We start from the raw sequence: 20569 nt of genomic DNA, 5'->3' as shown, positions 1-20569 counted from the left end.
AGCCAGTCCGCCGACCATCTGCTGCTGTCTAATTTGTTCCATAGCTGATACCGATCAGAATAAATCCTCCTCCTTGTCTAACAAGGGAAGTTAAGTGCAGGGATGGCAGGAGGTCGTCCACGCGGTTGATATTCAGGGTATCTCCACGATAGCCTGAGCGTGCTCCTAGCGAGTGTTTCCAGTGTTTTGTTACAATTAACAGAATCCGACAGCAGTTGGTGCAGAGGGCTTTTTTCCCACTGTATTTTAAATTGATGCCGGGGCGATCTGCACACCGATTGCTGTCGGTTCGTGAAGCTACCACCCCGCCACGCTGAGCAGTACGCAGCGGAGCACCAGTCACTGAGCTCACAGTTTACTTTTCTTTCCAAGAATCAGAGTCGTTTATCAGTGTGTTTACCGTCCTCCTGGGTGGAGCAGGGAGGGGTAGGGTCTCTACTCACTGTCTGGAGGAAATGAGGCGGGGGGGGGGGGGGGGGGGGGGGGGGGGGGGGGGGGGGGGGGGGGGGGGAAGGAGAAGTGAAACTCCGAAACTCCACAGGAGATCCACTATCACTCTCTCTCTTTCTCACTCTGTCTATTTCTTTCTCACTCTGGCCTCTAGTTTGACGACGTCACAGAGAAAAAATGCACAGTGGATGAAAGAGCTGATAATTAATAAAAGAAATATAGCAAGTTACTGGACAAAGTCTTGAGGAATAAGTCCAACACTTACAGAATATCACAGGTTTTTTAAATCTTGTTTTCAAATGTGACAGTATGGGAAAAATAAAATTGCACTCAGTAGAGCACATGACTTTTAACCACGGCCCAACAATCCTTTAATCCCAATCAATTAAAACAATCCTTAAAGCTAATGCCACATTACGTTCCTCGGCTACACGTTGGTGATAGTTAAAAGTTTCTAGCCCTCTTATTTAAATCCACTCGATCCAGATTTTTTATTGGATCCATAAGAAAATTCACAAACTGAATGTAACACATAATTCTCTGCGACATCAAAGTTTTTATGTAATCCTGCTCACTAACAGACACATTCAATGAAAATACAACCTCCTTGGTTGAGATAAGAACCTCTGACAAGTTTATTATAGAAAGACAAAACGATGCAGGGTTTTAAATGATCAAGTAAAGATCCCAATAGGATAAGAATCTGTCCTGCTTTCCCCAGTAGGAACCAGGGTCCAGTCACGCTGCCTCACCCACACAGAACATTTAGAGGTTACACTGAGCGCTTAATGCCCCAGCAGCTCCGTAGATTTAACTTCCGCACATCAGCTGCTGAGGTAGTGACACTGAGGAGAGCAGAAGGAAGCAGAGTTTGATATATTAATACATTTTCTCCAAAAGCAATCGAATCCGCTCACACATTTCTTCCCACTCTAATCTTTAAGAAATATAATCATTACAGATATAATGCGATTCGTGATCCGATCCGAAAAAATTCACCCATCCGTCCTGAACACTTCACCGTTGTGTATCGCACTGGAACCATTCAAGCTCACATTCACACCTACAGTTAATTTAGAAACTCCAATCAGCCTTACCCCAATCTGCATCATTGGACTGTGGGAGGAAGATGGAGCACCCAGAGAGTGAGCCGCCCACTCTGCCACTGTGCCACCATTGAACATTCTGAGAAAGAAAATGGATTTCCACCGATTTCTGTACATATAGTGTGTGTGTGTGTGTGGGTGTGTGTGTGGGCACGTGTGTGTGCATGTGTAGGGGCTGATCGTGTCAATAAAAGTTTGTCGAGCTGTGATGAGTTTCATGAGAACAGTAGCTGAGATAATTTGTAGAGGGACAAACAAGCCACACTCATCATTATTTTTAATTAGGCCTGACCTTTCAGTCTGCTCACCACACATCACACGTCGCCACTGGTTTCTACTGTGTGGTTTAACTAGAGGCCCCCGCCCTCCCCTCTCTCTCTCTCTCTCTCTTACTCCCTGTCTGTCTCTCTCTCGACAGCACTCTCTCACTCTGTACAGGAGAGCTGCAGAAGGGCTCGGTGCAGTCATGCAGGTGTGTGTGTGTGTGTGTGTGTGTGTAGGTGAATGCGCTGTTTTTCTGATTGTACATGTCTGTTCAATTTGCCGGTGTGCGTGTGTGTGTGAGTGTGGAGCTGGGAGGAGCTGCGGTGTGTAAGTAGGACAGTGCTGACTGATGCTGCTACCTGAATAAAAGCAAAGTCAAACACTCTTCTGTTACTCTGTTTCACCATTTCTTTCTTTATGATTATCAGTTTAATGTGAAACACACACACACACACACACAAAGCAGAGTATTACACCTGTGTGTCTTTGCACTTGCAAGAAGTCCCAAGAGCGTTGCCATCTTTCAGAGTTAAAGGGGCACATGTCCCGTTTGTCTGGAGCTGAGAAAATCACATCACTTTGATATCAGGGTTATCAACACTTGACTACAGATTTTTAACAGGCTGCCTGAGTGTTCCCTGAATAGAACTGAAGCTAATGTGTGTGTAGACAAACCAAGTAGGTACCATCCCTGCTGAGCCTCGCTCTACAGGGAGGGAGATGTGTCCTGGTGGTCACGATGGTTCAAGGTCATTGAAACTCTTGGAATCAGCAGGTGTTTAAAAATCTCCAGTGAGTAATGGGTCTAAACCAGTGGTACTTCAGGGTGTTGTGCAGGGACACACGGGAGCTCAGCTTTAGGACAGAAATTTTGATTAATCGCAAACGTTCACATATTTGTGTTCGAGAGGAATATGAACACAAATACGATAATGAATTTAGAGAGGTTGATTTTAGAACGTTGTCACAGGATCTAATATACATTCAAATGCAGCAGGACACACCTCTGCAGCTACTGACCCACTGCTGCAGAGCAAACACTTGATCGACAAGGAAGCTGAGGAAGTGAACATTTATATGCTGCCACTGAAAACTATACTGGGGAAAAAAAGAGACTAAACTTTGTGTTGTATGACAAAACTGGAACAATGTTGTGAGTTTGGTGTGATTTGGACTGGCCATACAGTCATTGATTATTATTATTATTTGTTATCTTTATATACAAGTCAATTTACAAGCTGTAGCAGTCAGTGGGGTCGGGGCAGCATGCCAACAATCAGTCTGTGGACGGAGTTGAACATGTCTTCTTCTATGTCCTCGGATAGAGTACAGCGGTGGAGGGTAACTGGGTCAAACCGCCAGATCATTTAGATTTCTTTCAGCATATCCCGGGTCTCAGGAGCTGTTTCCATCAGACAGCAACATTCGTAGAATCCCTTTCTTTCTGGCAAGTTGTCTCTAACGTCAAAGCATAACCTATACAGTGTAAAAATCACTGATATAGTGATCAACCATTTATATGGATCAAAGAGCTTGGGACAGAATCGTTCCAATAAAAATGCTGTTTTAATAATTTGGTTACGGCGAAGAATATATTTTGTGTCAGTAATTTACTGCTCCTCTCTGTGTCTCTATCATTCGCGCTGCGTACTGCCAACCGAATCGAGCCAAACCGAGCGTGCAGCCTCCTCCTCCGGCTCTGCATACAAATTCCCCTGTTTTTACCCAGTCTGAGTTTACACGTGTCCGATCACAGTTTGTGTGAGTGTGTGTGTGTCTGTGTGAGAGAAAGAGAGAGAGAGAGGAAGAGAGCGAGCAGGGGCTGATGAATGTGGGAGCAGCTATGAAGAAAGATTTTACTCTTTGAAGAAAAGTGTCGATCATTATGTGATCATCAGTGTTGATATTGTGGCGTCACTGTAACCCTAACCCTACTGTTATGTTTTATATTGAGCTGAATTATTTAAAATTTGATTTTACTTTGAAAGATTGTGGGCCAGAATATTGTGTCCACTATACAACAGACCTCTCAAATAGCCGACATGGAATGTATGAACGGATAAGAGCAGTTCAGTAAATCATTCAAACTAAACCACACATATGAAAAGCAATACAGCAAATCCAGTTTCATTTTATGAAAAACCCTGACTATAAAATCTTCACTGCAGATAAACCAGGTAGGATAAACACAAAGTTTCTCTAACTTCACTCTGCACTATATAGTTTTATAATATATTCTGCACACAATGTCTCGCAAACAATAAAAAAGTGACAGTATATTGTAGAAGTGTTTGTGGAGGACTGTGCTTTAGTATAATGTAAGCAGGCAAGAGGCTGAGAATGAAAGTGTCCCTGGCAGCTGTTCCATCAGAGAGTGAATGATGTGTGAAAGTGCCGCGTATAGAAGCGCTGTATAAGTGTCTGTGCAAATGGGTGAATATGACTTGTAGTGGTTGCTAAGACTAAAAAATCTCCAGCCTAAATATTGAACATTTACCATGGAAAGGATTTTTAAACTGCACATTAATTTATTTCCCCCGAATGAAATAAGTGCAAGCACTAAAATACAGCTGCATTTTTCCTCACAATGGGAATTATTATCATTGTTTGCTTTTCAAGACACGTCCTATAAAATGATTACGAGTGTAATTATTTATATATGTGAAAATGAAACAAACCCTGAGGATTTAACTGCTGCTGTGATGTTGTTGTTGTTTGCAGCTTAAAGATGCCAACCATCACATTTCCTGGACTTCCACAACACATTATTACACCCATAACTTATAAGTGACCACACAGGAAGAAATTAGTTTTTTAAATTGCTGTGTCCAGGAGTCGTTCATCACAAAGTGAACACCACTTTTTCACGAGTTTCATTTCGCGTTTTATTTTCTCTTATGCCTGTTTGTACCTGTATTCCTCTGTGTGTGTGTGTGTGTGTGTGTGTGTGTGTGTGTGTGTGTGTGTGTGTGTGTGTGTGTGTGTGTGTGTGTGTGTGTGTGTGTGTGTATTCGTGCTGCTGGGACACTTGAGGCTAAGGGGACAGCAGGCTGACCTGACTCTAAATGGAATGAGAGCGGAGCACCCAGTTTATCAGCCCCCTGGTTGCCTGACTGTCCCTGGTGGAGCCATCCCTTAAACTCCCTTTAATGAAGGTCCCACGACACCATTCCTCTTATCGGATAGGCTATTAAAAGTTTTAGAGGGGCCGCGGTTTGAAATTTAATCCATGAATTTCCGCTGACTTTTACATAATAAATTCGGAGGGTTGGAGGAGGTTGGCCTCACATTGATGCGCTGTGACTTTTCTTCCTGAAAGGTGAGATTTGAAAGGGTGGAGCTGCTCCTGCTGTTGTGTTTCTTTAATTTAACCTTTCACACTGAAGAGATAAAGCCAAGGCTTCAGAATAAAAGCCAAAAGTTTGTCCAAAGGTAAGTCCTCATAGTGGCAACACAGATCTGTTACTGGTTGACTGAAACAAACAATTCCAGCACATGTGAAATCGAACTGGTCTTTGTTCTGCATCCATCATCTTCTCAGGTGAAACTTAAAATACACACGATTCAACCTCCAGATTACACACAGGTCTTAATTAAATATTAGTTAATAACATTTGAAAACCGTATATGAAACCACATAGTAGCTGCTGATGTATGTAGGTAAAATGAAGTTGAATGGGTCAAGACCCACCAACAGCCAGATGATGAGACAGGATGGAAACAAACCTCCAGGTCAGACAAACGAGACTTGCAAGAGAAAATAATTGTAAACAGTAAAATTACGACAGAATTTCTGGTTGAACTGTTTTGTTTTCATATTGATTGTCTTAATTATAATATTCAGATCATGAAATAGATCAGGACTGAAGCCCGACATGATGTTCAAAACGGTGGTCTCCCTTGTGGCTGCAGGACTCTCAGCCTTACACACACACACACACACCCACACACTCACATACACACAGTTGTATCTCCATGGCTACAGGGCACTTTACATTGACTTACATTGATTTCCTGGAGATTTACTCGAATCTTAACTATAGTAACTAGTTGCCTCACCGAAACCTTAAAATGTCTTCACCTTAAAATGCACTGATTTACATTGTGAAGACATGTCACCATAACGTGATGGTGTAGGGCAGGCAGATTTGGGTCCCCACACCATGAGTAATAACTGAACCACACAGACACACACACACAAACACAAACACCAGCGATCGGACAAAAGTCAGCAAAATGTCTCACACCAGAACTTTCTTAAGAGATCAAACACCATCACACCCTCATTTACTCATTTAATTAATTCAAGAAAAATACACATTCAGGACCACGACAGAAAACTGTATATCGATTGGTCCCTTCATCGGGACTCTGTCCTTGCTTCTTTCTTATTCCTCATTGTGAACTCACTTACAGGGAGACATTTACATAGAACTACTTTGTAAATGTCTCGCATATATGGCAGCGTGTGATTGATATTCTGTTTTACATGCTGCAGTGAATGATATTTCAGTCTTGGATGAGAAACTGCTCGTTCGTCTTTATGTTCTCTGGAGGTAGTTTGGTCTTAGATTGAATCATGGGTCCACACTGACACCTAGTGGTCATATTTCAGGCCTCTGAGAGTTTTCTCAGCATGTCTTGAATTAAATATGAAGCAAATCAAAGCAAAATATCATACCTGCAAACATGAAACACTTAAACACATCCTACATTCACGAGGCTCATGCTGCTCAGTTCTTGGTGCAGTGATGCTTCACTGTGTATTGGCTCACATTGCAGCTGTGAAGTGATGATGTTGTGTTGAACTTCATGTTTGTTATTCTGTTAGTAAAACCAGTGGACATATACTGAAGATAAAATCTATCTCTGAGGGGTTCCGTGATCCTATTCTGCTGCTGATTGGGCTTCCTGTATTTTAGCTCAATGTTTAATGTACTAACCAATCAAAATTCAGTATAATAATATATAACAGCGACAAAGTGTCAAGTCGTGTTGTCGTGTGTTTACCCGCTGGTTGTGTAGCGGCTCTGTCATTAGAGCATTTAATAGAAAACTATGATGGCACTCAGTGGAGTTCATACCTCCACCAAGACCAGTCCCCTCATTACACCACATTTAAATTCTCTACATCCAGTTTTCATTTGAATCTGCACCGAATCACACACCCTCATAAATAAACATGCCCTTTTTTCATCAAGCTCCATGAATTATTCTCTGAGAAATCAGATAAATTGCCATGTTAAATAAAGTGAAAATAAAAAGCCTATATTAACTATTAATATTCAATGGGTTCTTCCATCCTTCCACAAAGTTAATCCATCCAGTAGTTTTTGATAAATCTTGCTAAATATCAGACAGAAAAACAAACGCTGATGAAAATCCTTGGCGGAGGAACCACGTTTAACAGGGGGGGGGGGGACAGTAGAGAGGGTAGGCTGTGGCTTAGGAGGTAGAGAGGGCTGCCCACTACCCAGAAGGTCAGAGGTCTCTATCCTCCTCCAGCCTGCATTCCAAAGTGTCCTGACAGCTTTGCCAACAGTCTATGAATAGTGTGTGATAGTAAAAGCGCTGCATTTGGGGGCGCTGTTTGAAAGTGTGCGTGAATGGGTGAATGTGACTTGTACTGTAAAGTGCTTTGAGTGATTGTGAGACTAGAAAAGTGCTATATAAATATCATCCAAGTACCATTAACATTTAAAAACTTTATCAAATATAGTTCAATGACAAACCACCGCTGTATGACCCTCTCTGACAGTCCCCCGTCACAGCCAGCGTTATCTCCTAACGCTCTCTGTACAGTGATACCAGCTCTCTTTGACACTGCAGAGCTTTGACAGTACAAATAGTCCAAAATGGGATCTGTCACATTAGCCGGCTGCACAATCTCCTTTCATAAAACCCTGTTGTGTCGTATGAGAAATGACACCAACAGAGCATTCTTATTCATATCCATTTTGCCACTTTGCCTGGCTGCTCAAATCTAAGTATTAGTGATATCAGTCATCATCATCACTACCATCTGACATCAGACACCTCACCAGAGAGCCAGTCATTACATTAAAGAGGTTAGACTGATAGATGTGTTCAATTATTAGAATAACACTCAAAGGACGTTATATAAATTGAAATCATTTGGTGGGTTCCTTGACTCCTACAACTTCCTGTAGAAGCAGAAGTTCTATTTTTTTTTCTTTTAAAAGACGTGGAGTGGCTGCAAAGAATCAGCCACTGAAATCAGTCTGCAGAGGAGAGGAGGGAGGGGAAACATCCTCAGGGAAACAGAACAAACCCTCAGTTTTAAGAGAAATGAAGTTGCTCTCTGAGCTAAGAGAGAAGAACCAGAGGGGAGCAGAGAGCTGGAGGATGAATAGAAGACATCAGCAGCTCTGAAAGCAGCAGCAGCAGCAGCAGGTCATCACCGCCCTCGCCGCCTCTCACCTGACGAATATTTACAGACGGCCGTGACAGAGGATGGTGGGGCGGCGACGGGGTGACGCTGGGTGCTGTCTCCTAAAGGGGCTGAGTGCAATCTCCTCACGTAGAACTCTAATGGAGATTGTCTGGAGCGGGCCGAGTGAAACAATCAATCACTATCTGCAGGCGTCTCCCCACAGATAGCACAGCCAGCTCCGACATGCACACAGTTTAACACCAAAGCCAAACAATTCCTTCTACGTGCACAGAGCATAGGGCCACCACTTCTTCACAGCAACTGGAGAGTGTGTGAGTGATTATAATGACGTGGGTTTTTAAGAAAATGCTTTGATTTTTATTTTTTAAATGCAGTTACATGTTATGAACAGCTGTCAGTGTGCAGAGGCAGCTTGTCATTGTCATTGAAATGTTGAGACCTGGTTCTCAATATGAACACACACAACATTTGTATGTCACCACCAGGAAGCCGCATTACTTACATTTTCACTCCCCACTGGTTAATCATGTTTGTTAGTTAGGAGGCTGGTTACATGTTAGGATGGTTAAAATCTAAGACAATTTTTCTTTAGTGTGCAACATCCCAAAATTCTGGATCCTATGTTTGCTATATTGCAACATGCCTCCTTCTTCTTTCCAAATTCACACCTGCAATTTGGAGGCTTTGATCCTGACTTCATTACAGGGACATCGTCAGTTATTTTCTGTAGACAAAGCCTATCTGACTGTATCTGGGTTTTTAACCTTCTTGTGAACATGATTTCTACTGAACGCCTTCTGGGAATTTCCTGAAATTTGTTACAAACATTCACTTTGACTCACAGATGAACTCACTAGAATTTGGTGATCAAAGGTAAAAACAAAAAACACTATGACCTTACAAAACATGATTTTGGTCTTGCAACAGATCAGAAACACCTTAAGGGAATTTTTTCAAATTTGGTTCAAATGTTCACTTGGACCCACATTAACTGTAGTGAAGTGGTCTATTTAAGCTGCAAAGATTGCCCATCTCTCTCTCTTTGCTTTTCAATGCCCCCTGTGTGCCCTGCGTCAGTATCGCTGTCTGTCGATTCAGCCCCTCCACCACCCCAGCATCCACCTGTGGGCTCTGACAGGGGGATCAAAGACATTAGCTCACCCCTCCCCATTATATCCGTGTAATCATATCTGGTGAAGTGATGAAGTCGGAGCCTAGACACAAATGTCTAACTACGTTCTGCTGCTTCAATCAACATCTTCTGACACTCAAGTCACCACAGCACATTTTAAAACTGTCTCCCACAGTTATACATACAAACCATCACCGATTTATATTGGCAAATTGCAAATTATTTAACTTCCTAATGAATAATTATATGTCTGGGGATATATTGAAAACATGATCAACATGTAGTGGCCATGCAGACAGACACCAAACAGCATATCTAAGACACATGTACAAATGATATCTCCTTTTGATATTCTGAAGGTCTGCAGAGAGGGTTGAGAGGTCCCCAAAAACCATTAGGATAAATATCAGGAGATCAATTTCATTCATGACCTCAGTGATTCATTCAACTGTATTTGGGTGGGCACATGCTCAGTTACCATAGAAACAGACCTCTCCAGATGCTAAAAGATTAACGTCCATCTGACCGCTCAGTCTTCAGCTTCTTGTTCTTTTTTAGGACAATGTTTACATATAAACAGGAAGCTGCAGTGTTATTACACTCATTCTTTAATTGACTTTAATTGGCACAAACAAACACACACACACACACACACACACACACACACACACACACACGCACACACACACACACACACACACACGCGCGCACGCGCACACGCACACGCACACCCCTGCACCTCAGAGAGGAATCCATACCAGAGGAGGGCTAAGCTGTGCAGTTTCTTTGTCTCCCTGCTGCTGGTTCCTCATATTCTAAGATAGCGAGGACATTTGAGATGTAGCTGAACGTTTTTAAGAGTTAAAATACACGGAAACACTGAAGTGGTTTCTGCGTGCTGTGACTGCTCCTCCTGTTCATTCTGCCCGTTAAAGATTCCCTCTTATCTTTACCTGCGGTGAACGAGACGGGGGGAGGAATCCACAGTCCTCATTCCAAACTTTATCTAAAGTTAATGTGACGCCTCAGTGGTCTGAGCCGAGTAGAATAAACGCGTGTATGTGAGAGGCCTGGAATGAGTTGTGTTTGTATCGCCCCTCGTACATCTGCAGCTCATGCTTGATGTATTTTACTAACATTTCAAAGAGCAGCACAGTTCATTCAATAATTTCATTTTCATCTTTATTCAATCCAGAGTTTCTTCAGAGCTCGAGTGAGGAGTAATGACCTCGCTGCTTCTCAGGCAGAAAGGGGCCGGCAGTGTCCACAGAGCCTCAGATAACACAGCAAAAACAGGGATGGTGAAGCAGCACACACACACACACACACACACACACACACACACACACACGCACACACAGATACACACATGCTCCATGCATTACTGGACTGTTTCACAGGTCATTCTGAGCATCACGTCTGTGTGAAATTCAGCCAGCACTACTGTTGAGAGGGGTCAGCTGCAGAGGTCGGGGTATCATCGTATAACTCTTTATTTGTTTTGCTTTGGTGATGAATGCAAAAAAACTCACATCAAACCAAAACATTTTTAAGTTCCCTTAACAGAAAAATTGGACCTTTGTTTTTTAGTTTTAACCCCAAATCACAGATTATACGATGACACCCTGACCTGCAGGGAGATCCCTGGTGCCACAAGAGGAGTGAACAACTTCAGTTCTAGGAGTGTGGTGTTTACTGATTCAGATGTGTGGGAGTATAAAGAAAGCTTCCCCACTGATAAGAGATAAAGGGGAGTGAACAGGAGCGAGGTGGTTTGTTTTATTTGTGTCAGGGGAGAGTGGAGAGTCAGATTTCTGACCCTAAAGTCAAAGATTGACCCAAAGAGACATTATTCTCAGATTTCAAACCATTAGAGCCAGTGGTGGAAGTACATCTACTTTGCTTCTGTATTTCAGTAATCAGTACATTTCTCATTTGTGCTTTTCACATTTACACCACTACATATAACTGCAAATACCTGTAGTTTCTGCACCACTACATTTGCACAATGCATTGAGTTACATGATCACATTGCTTTTTATATTCTTTAAAATAAATACATATATATTATTTAAAGTGAGGTGGGAATTGGTCCATTGATCCAATCAGAACACACAGGTAACATTAGACCCCGCCTCCTGCAGCGCCTTGCATCACTGGTAAATAAACACTTGAAATGGATTCTGAAGAAGCCAAGACTATTTTTTACTTTAATATTTTAATTGTATCAGTATATTTTAAACATAAGTACTTGGTTTTAGTTTAGTTGAAAAGTTGATGTGGTACTTTGACCTTTACTTGAGTACATTTTTGTCGTTTTATTTGCACTTTTACTCAAGTAAACAGTCTGATATCACTGTCTCCACCACTGGTTATAGGAAACGTAGAGGATTGGATACTGCCTTACATAAGGTGCAATGAGTAATTCATCCTTATGCATTTGCGCTCTCTAGTGGTAAAAATGATAAAACCCACAAGTAGTGAGAGCTACTGAAACTGAAGCCTTCTTCTTCTGCCCCACAGCTGAGAGTGGGACAGAGGAAACATTATAATACATATTACTCTGTGGTTCGTGGACACATCTACAAAAAAATCAGTCCAAATCATTTTCTATGAACCTCTCCTAACTGAAGAAATCCAGGACCAACGAACACATCTTGGTTGAGTTGACTTGATTTACCCAGTCACCGTTCTGATGCCTGCTCCCACCTCAGCTCCACTCAGACCTCGTCACCTTTGTTTAAAGGAATCAGAGTTAACCCAAAACCAAGGCTTTGAATTCAAGTCTGTGGATGAAATCACACATTTGACATATGTGCGTCTCTACGGACGGAGCGGGTGGAGAAGAACAAAAGCAAATGTGAGTATGTGCGGTTTATTTCTCATTGGAAAGGCAGGAAGCAAAGATATATTACAATATTGCTCATGGTTAATCTCAGTATCATTAAATCCTGGACATTCTTTTTTGTGACTGCAGGTAGTGTTCAAGCCTTCACCTGGAACCCTCGCGGACAAAGTGGAACGTGGGATTATGAAGGTGACCTTGATGTGACACCATCCTCCTGTAGTCCAGTGCTGTGCAATGTGTGTCCATCAGCCCTGTGCAAAACTTTGTCGGAGTAAGAGCAGAGATTTAACGAATAAAACACTGGCTGGAGTTTGAGACTTCTAAACAGCTGACGTCGAGTCATGTTCAAACCAAACCCATGATTTTTCTCCCCAGACTCCACCTCATATCGACTGGTATATCCGGGGTTCCGAGGCTGACTCCGTGACTGCACCAAGTCACATCCAACCTCCGGCAGCTGAACAAAGGGGACATGTTGGTGATTACTGCAGTGTCACCAGCGTTTGACATGACGCATGAAAAGACACACACACACACACACGCACAAACACACACGCACACACACGCACACACACACACAGCTTTACATCAATTCACTTTGTGCTTATCTTCTTTTAGAGGTGAAGAGTCAGGATCAGTGTGACACACAAATAAATACATTGTAATGGTGTATATAGAGGTTGGAAAGCACCCAAAGCTAAAACTTTTATAGCTGCACACACCTGTATGGTGTCATATGTTTGTAATACACATGTCGGGACACACAATAACACAGTGAGCGACACAAAATGGGTAAATGCACGGATAAATAGGTACATGTGGCTCTGGTCGGTATGTGGCTCGGCTGGATGTAGCAAGTGTCACAGTATTGCTGTCAAGTGTGAGCCGGACACTCGCTGCAGAGGCATTGTGGGTCAGTCCGAGGTCCCCCTGGACAAAGTGTGGTGGGCGGGTCACAGGGGAGGACGGAGGAAAACCAGGACGGGAGGCACTCGCGGCGGGCGTCTGCAGAGTGGACTAAGTCAGTGATCCGAGAGCATCAACAAACTGCTGCTGGGAACAGGATGTAGAGGTCAGGGTTGAGCCACATTCATCTACGTTGAACATGTGCAAATAGAAATATCATGTTCTTTTGAGGTCACTGCATTACTTGATAGTAAATGCAATAATACGTGTAGTGACAAAAACACTGTAATATTCATGTTCAAGTGAGCCTTTGATGTGTTGTTGTTATGGTTACCAGCTCTAACAAAGATTGCATGGTCTTATAAATAATACCTCTGTGATAAACAGCTTCCTGTGTGATTCCATACACTCATACACTCAGATGTGACAATGTGATGGACTTTTCTATATAAACCAGATTTGTTTCAGTGTGAGACCCAAATCGTATCTTTAAATGTTATGAGAAAGCAAGGTCCAGCTCAGGTAACGGCAGCTCATGTGGTTGTGGCACTTCTGGTGGAACTTATCTGCTTAAGCTACCTGCTGCAGCTACTATTTGAACTAAAGGAGTTTAGTGTCTGTATTCGTATTCAACACTAACTTATGTATAAATACTTTAAACATTGACACACTTTCCATTATGTTAAAAACTTTTTCTTCAAATCAATGTTGTAAACACCTCTCTGAGGTTTCTACATTTTTTTAACCTCTGTTAATAGTTTTCTTTTTGTAGTTTTTCCTTACTCTTGATGAGGAAATGAAACTTCACTTATTATCCACTCACCACTATGCCGATGGAGGGTTGGTTGAAGTGTTTTGAGTCCACAAAACACTTCAGTTTCAGGGGTAAAACGCGTTGCAGCCAAATCCAATACAATTCAAGTAAATGGTGACCACTTCTTCAGACCACAAGAGCAATATGAAGGTATTTTATGTTTTTTTTTTCTGTAGTTTATTTACATTTGAAGAATTCGTCACCATGTACTTCAAATGTATTCGATTTGGCGGCATAGTCGTGAGTAGATAATGAGTGAATTTTCATTTTTCAGTGAACTATCCCTTTAAGGGCAGAGGATGTCACACCTTGTTAAGCCCTATGAGACAAATTGTGATTTATGAATATGGGCTATACAAATACAATTTGATTGATTGATTATAAAAACATTGAGTCATTTTAATGGCCTTTAATGGGGCTGTGGTTCATTTCAGAACAGGCTGTTACATTATCATTAATGTAACTGTGATGGCAAATGGTCTGTATTTAAAGTATATAGCACTTTTCTAATGTTGATGACCCCTCAAACTGCTTTACAGTACAGTTTTTTTGCCATTCACCCATTCACCCATGACTAGGTTAGCCAACTCCACCTGTACATGATCTTTGTTTTAATTTCCTGTGCAAAGTCCGCATAGCCTGTCACTTCCTTTTGATGCCATTGAACCGACAATTGGTATTTTATTTAAATTTGAAAATGAAAAAATAATAATGTCCCTTTATTCTTATTACAGGGAGTGTAATAGCGATATCTAAACCATCTGAAGGAGGACCAGGAGGATCCAACTGTAAATCTGGCTAATGTTGCAGCTGCCAACTGCTCATGGTGCCCTGAATAACTATATTCCATGCTTACAGGAAAACAGGCTCTGGTGGAACCAAAATAGCAAATGTGTCTTTTGCCGCATCACAAACACTTACAGAAAGGGTTTTCACCATGATTGAGAGGGCACAAATCTAATGTAATGGATGTATATCTATTGCTTCTGGCCCTCATATTAAAAACATAAAGAAAATTTGTTTCCTGTTTTATTCTGTAGTTCTGATCCCCCTCTACTTCCTGCTATTGTCGAGTCGTCTTCATATGTCTGCTTGTATTCCTGATCCTGCCTTGTTTTCCCTGAACAGTTCGAGTTTCGCATGTTTATTTCCTGTTGTGCCTGCCACTTAGTTTAATTTATTTATTTTCAATAAATTCAGTTTTTTTGGATTGAATCCAACTCGCTCCTGCATCTGGGTCGACCTGCTCACCAAAATTAGCAGAGTTTCATTTTTAGAACATAAACTTCATTCTGGACTATCTCATTAACACACCCCCAAGTTGTGAGAACTTAGTAGAGGCTTAGTTGCAGGCAGGTGCACCCAGACCTGCCACAACCGTGTTCAAATTTGGTTCAAAAAGTTCAATAAATTTTGAAAAAAATGACTTGTTGCATTAAAGGTTCAGTGTGTAGAATCTAGTGACATCTAGTGGTGAAGTTGCATGTTGCAGCTGAATACCGCTCACCTCAGCTTCCCCTTCCAAACATGAAGGTGAACCTGTGGTAGCCTTCAGTTGTCATAAAACCCCAGAAGGTGTTTAGTTTGTCCAGTCTGGGCTACTGTAAAAAACATGGCGGCCTCCGTAGAGAGGACCCGCTCCAGATATAAATATAAAGTATTTAAATATAAAGGGCCCATTCTAGGGTAAAGAAAACTACAACTCATACAATTTAGATGATCACACACTAGTGAAAACATTATTATTTTATACTCAATTTCTGCCAATAGATCCCTTTCACCTAAATCTTACACACTGGACCTTTAAGTGAGGTGATCTGGAGAGACAAATTCAAACCCCTGGTCCCAGGAGCTGGTGGCTGTTGGTGGTGGTTGTGACTGTGCTGCTGCTGTTACCTGTCAACAGAGCAGAGGAGGCTCCCACCCCTCAGCTGTGTGGAGGGAAGGAGGAGCGGCACTGTGGCAGAAGGCTACTGACGATCTGCAAGAGACTCACACTGTTAGAGGGACACGCATCAATATTTCAGAGGGTTTTACACACTTCAGATAGTAAAGGCTTGTCCGGATGAAGAACATGAAGGCCTCAGCACCTGACCCCTCATCAGTAGCAGTAACAGAGGGTTGCGTTAAAGGACTTTATCTTGACCTTGTGCTGTATAAAACTGAACTGATGAGCACACATGGAAATATAGAAAATGAAAGCTCCAGGAGAGATCACTGTGAACCAGTTGAGGCTTTAACCCTCCAATTGTGTTCCTGCTGAATTTGACTCGTTCTCAAGTTTAGATGTGTGAAAATCAGCTGAATGGTTTTCATGCCAAGAAAATATCCATGCAGCCATTATCTGTACAAGGTGATTGTAGTTGTTGTTAACAATTCAAGACCTGACATGGAGAGCAGCTCATACCAGTTTCTTAGGGTCTAACGGCTGGAGTGCTCTGTGTGTGTGTGTGTGTGTGTGTGTGTGTGTGTGTGTGTGTGTGTGTGTTACGGCCCTCTGCGTTTCCCTTGTTACCGATTAAGATGTGGGGGAATCTCTCTTATTTCCCGAGAGGTGAAGCACTCCTCCACCCTACGCACCTCCAGGGGATTCCTCCTGGTGCACCGCCATGCTCCGCCCCGCTCCGCCCTCCACCGCACATAGGCCAATTACGCAGCGACCAATCCGGCTCTCTTGTCCTCGTGGGCAAGAGTACAAGAAAGCCTGTGTGATGTCGAGCGGGGCAGCTGAGTTTTCTCTCATCAATTCGCCGATCAATTGTTTGAGGGTGAAGACTTGGTTTTAGGGTTAGGGTTTGAATTAGGTTTAGGTTAAGGTTAGGTCAAGGGGCGTGTGCGTGTGTGTGTGCGTTTTTGTGTGTGTGCACATATTCCTGAGTTTGTGTAGTGTGCAATCGGTAGGTGACTGTTACTGTTTGACCTAATTGGTGAATTCTCCCATGAGAAGCTTGTTTTCTGGTGTTGTTATTTTCTGTTGAATTGTAAACAAATTCTTGATTTGACCACAAATCAGTTTTGTTCATCTTGTCACAATTCTGCCTGATTCTCCATTGGCGTTGATTCCATTGTGTTTGGATTCGTTCTCTGTTCATTTCCTGTTTTAATTTCCTTCTTTAGCTTTATTTCCTGGCTTGGTTCTATTTCCTGCCCTTGTGATCACTTGAATCTGTTTCCTCATGTGTTTCACCTGCGTTCAATCATCCCTGCCTCCCTTGTGTGTATAATCTCTTTGCTTCTCTTTGTCTTTGTCAGTTTGTCTTGTTTCACACCAGTTGTGTGTTCCAGCCTTTTGTAGATCCTAGTGTTTTTCTTTATATTGATTATTTGAACTTTGTTATTTGGACTCTGTGTTCCCTTTCCTGTTGGAGCTGCCTTTCCTGTGTTTTGTATTTGCAGCTGATATTTTTGCAGCTGAACCTGTGTCTCCTGCTTCATGGGTCCACCTGCTCATCACATCATAACACATCTCTCTTTTTCTTCCCTGGTTTTCAAATTACTCAATTTGCTACTCCCTTCATCAGCTACATTTTCAGGGATGTAACAATTCCTCCTTCCTGCCAATGATGGTGAGAACCAATGCAGCAGCAATGATGACATACAGTAAAGAAAGTCCTGAAGTCAGTGCTACAGCTATTGTTACACTGATTTCTGAAAACCATTCACATCTCAGATTGAGGGTTTCCTTCATACAAACTACATGTCAGCATAACTGCTAGTTCCTTATTATTCTTATTCACTTTCACACAGTGATCGCTGTTGTCCACACATTTCCTCCTGATGTCACTGGACTTGTCCCAGCCAGGACTGACACAGTTCAGTCTGCAAAGGTCTATTAAAAATGTATTATCCTTGTCCAGATACTGTTGTTTAATGTATGCACTGCTGAGAATGTTCAGTCATTTGTTGTTTGTGATTTCAACTCGTGCTTTCTTATATCTTCAACAAGAGCTAGGAGGTGCACTCTCACTTTGTGTGCTCCTAAAGAGAATCACTGGAGGCGTTTTACTTCTACCTGTGGTCAGTGTGATGAAGTAACAGCTTCTTGCTTCAGCTTAGAGACAGATCACATAAATGCAGACCATGATCACATTTGGTTTCCTGTGTGGCTCCTGAAGGACAGAAGTTGACAGAAGTAGCTGCCATTTAAAACAATGGAACTCAACATCAAACACCTTCTACACTGATATTTCTCTCTAACTTTTCTGAAATTGTATGTAACCAATGTGAAAGGTTTAGTCAGATATGGTGACTAATATTAGAGAGAGATTTACCTTTAGCCTCAGTGTACCCTCAAGTTCAACCTGTATCATTGATTACAAGCCCAAAACACTTGATGGCGCTAAGGAGCACAGTAATGTCCCTAACATCCGATGTTGGCCACTAACACCTGCTAACATCTACTGGTAGTTGGGAACCTAAATTGTGCAGAAGACCTTCAAATGTACAAGGGATATTCACCATCTCGTCCTATATTCTCAATTAGTGCAGCAATCAAACTGCAGCCATGAAACCTTTTCCTCTGGATGGGACCTGAGAGCCAGTCAACATTTGACAGACTTCTAATTGCGTCTCGCTGGTTTAAATTCAGATGACTAGTTGTTATTTAGCAGGGACATGTGTGTCAATGTGTGAGTGTGTGAGTGTGTGTGAGTGTGTGTCTGTTTGGACAGAGTGGGGGTATCACAGAGAGGAGATCACACTGGCTTCCTTCTTTTACCTCAGCTGACACAAAGATTGCACCCGCACCAGATCCTCGTGTTCCTTCATTTCGGGTCTGCTTTAGATCCTTGCCTCTTCTAAAAATATCTTGGAGATATTTCTTAAGTGAACGACAACATAACACAGTAAATATGAGTCTGTATGTGAATGATATTCCTGCTGACAATGATAACAGACACTAAAGATGTGGGTTTTTCAAACTAACCCCATGTACCCTCTTCTTTTTTAATAAAACACTGATCCCAAACAAACCGTCTGAGGGTGTGTTATCAGTGATCATTATGGATTACACTATTTTGACATCTTGTCCAAGGACACTTCGGTACCTAGTACGGGGGGAACTGGAATCGAAAGGACGGCCTTTTGCCACTGCCCACATCTAAATATAGTATTACAGAATGGTTTGTGAATGTAAAGTAAAAAAAAAAAAAACACGAATTACCTTGATTGACAATGGTCTCTTACAAATATTCTATAGGATCTGGCTGTAATGCCCCAATTTATTAATGGTTAGTTTGAGAACATATAAAAGCCAAGCAGGCCGGAGAAGATGAAAGTGTTGGACTTAAACCTGTGAGCCTGTATAGATACCACGTCATCACTGGATTTGTATCAAACTCACATAAATTATGTTTTTTTCATTTTGACCCAGCACACAAATGAGTTGTTATTTTTATAAACACTGTTGCTCACTGACTGAAACACTCCCAGGACACAGAGCTGCAGAAATACTTCATGTAGTGTGGCAGGTATAGAAGAGGACTTGACGGTTTGAAGTAAGTGCATGTTAGTTTTCTTGCTGTGTAAAACCATTCTTTAGAAATTGGCCAGGAGCAAAAGCATGATCAGTACTAAACTGTGTAAAACCCAGGGAAACCAGTGTTGTCCTTTCCAGGAACTAATGTACACTTCCTTCTGATGAGTGTACTTCCTCAAATAGTAACTCCGCTGCATAGGATACATGGCTTCTAATTGAGAGAGGCTTTGATTACCTATATTTGAAAAGTTTAATTAATTAATCAAGTTAATGTTCATGTTATTTTAAAATCAAACCTTCCTGTATCTATTCCAAATGAAAAGCCGTTTGGCAGGTATTGAAAACGATCTAATGAACTAAAATGAAGAACCATTGTGGTTTTGGTACTTTAATATAACCCCTTTGTATCAAGATATTTATTTCCTCTTACACAGACTCCACCGTGTTGCACCATTGTGTTTCTACGGTAGAAAGACTGAACCAAACACTGGCTCTAAAGAGGTCCTTTCATGGTAGGTTCTCCTAAAGGGTGAGGGCAGGTTGATCATATAGTTAATACACAGCTTCACCACGAGATGTCACTAAATACTACAAACTGAACCTTCAATGGGCTTTTTCATTGTGAAACATATGCAGGTCGAGTATCTGTCATCCTATAATCCCATCTGGCTTTTGTTGCAAAGTGAAGTGGATATAACTGGTCTGAACATTATTTGACAGACGTCAGGAGTTTATCTCTCGTCTGGCTTTGCGTTTTGGGGATTTGAATTGACTCCTGCATTTTATTTGAGGAAGTACAGCATCTAATTCAATTGATACACGACTGTCCGGCTGCAGAGGATGCATCTTCTCTGCTGACTGTGTAGGGAAATCAGTAGAGGGAAGGATGTACTCTGACACTGAGTGCATCTGAAACATTTTTATGCTCATACTTTCAAAAGGTACGATAACGAAATCATTGTTCAAACAGTAGCATACAGCAAATGTGCAAATGACCGCTCCTAACACTTGCACCTTGAAATCAGATTGCAGACATAGAGCCTCAGTGGTTTTAGGTAGAAAAACAATGAAGCCCATCATGGTATAGACTTTCCAAAGCAGGCAATCATTCATCTCCAAAATAAAGGTGCCTGTGAAATAAGTGTTGCCCCATGTTGC

General features: G+C 41.9%; 1 protein-coding gene and 1 long non-coding RNA gene across 7 annotated transcripts in view; one reads left to right on the top strand and one right to left on the bottom strand.

The window, feature by feature from the left end:
• The first annotated feature begins 649 nt into the window (after positions 1–649).
• Positions 650–20218, top strand: LOC117757432. The gene is made up of 3 exons (XR_004613113.1): positions 650–1667; positions 12114–12121; positions 20207–20218. It is a non-coding gene; the product is annotated as an uncharacterized LOC117757432 (long non-coding RNA).
• LOC117757423 (protein bicaudal D homolog 1-like) overlaps positions 12534–20569 on the bottom strand; it is a 40267-nt gene continuing 32231 nt past the window's right edge. For 2 of the 6 annotated variants that reach the window (XM_034578580.1, XM_034578585.1), the window contains exons 12-13: positions 15832–15916; positions 12778–13265 (exon numbers count right to left, since the gene is read on the bottom strand). In XM_034578580.1, coding sequence (XP_034434471.1) covers positions 15863–15916 — 54 coding nt within the window. In that variant the 3' untranslated portion in view covers positions 12778–13265; positions 15832–15862. Of the gene's footprint in view, positions 12673–12777; positions 13269–15831; positions 15917–20569 lie in introns of those variants that run through there. The other 4 variants (XR_004613112.1, XM_034578581.1, XM_034578582.1 and 1 more) reach the window with 4 other exon arrangements.

Source organism: Hippoglossus hippoglossus, chromosome 23 (genome assembly GCF_009819705.1).
Source record: "Hippoglossus hippoglossus isolate fHipHip1 chromosome 23, fHipHip1.pri, whole genome shotgun sequence".
Classification (NCBI taxonomy): Eukaryota; Metazoa; Chordata; class Actinopteri; order Pleuronectiformes; family Pleuronectidae; genus Hippoglossus; species Hippoglossus hippoglossus.
This window is presented reverse-complemented; position numbering and strand designations above follow the sequence as displayed.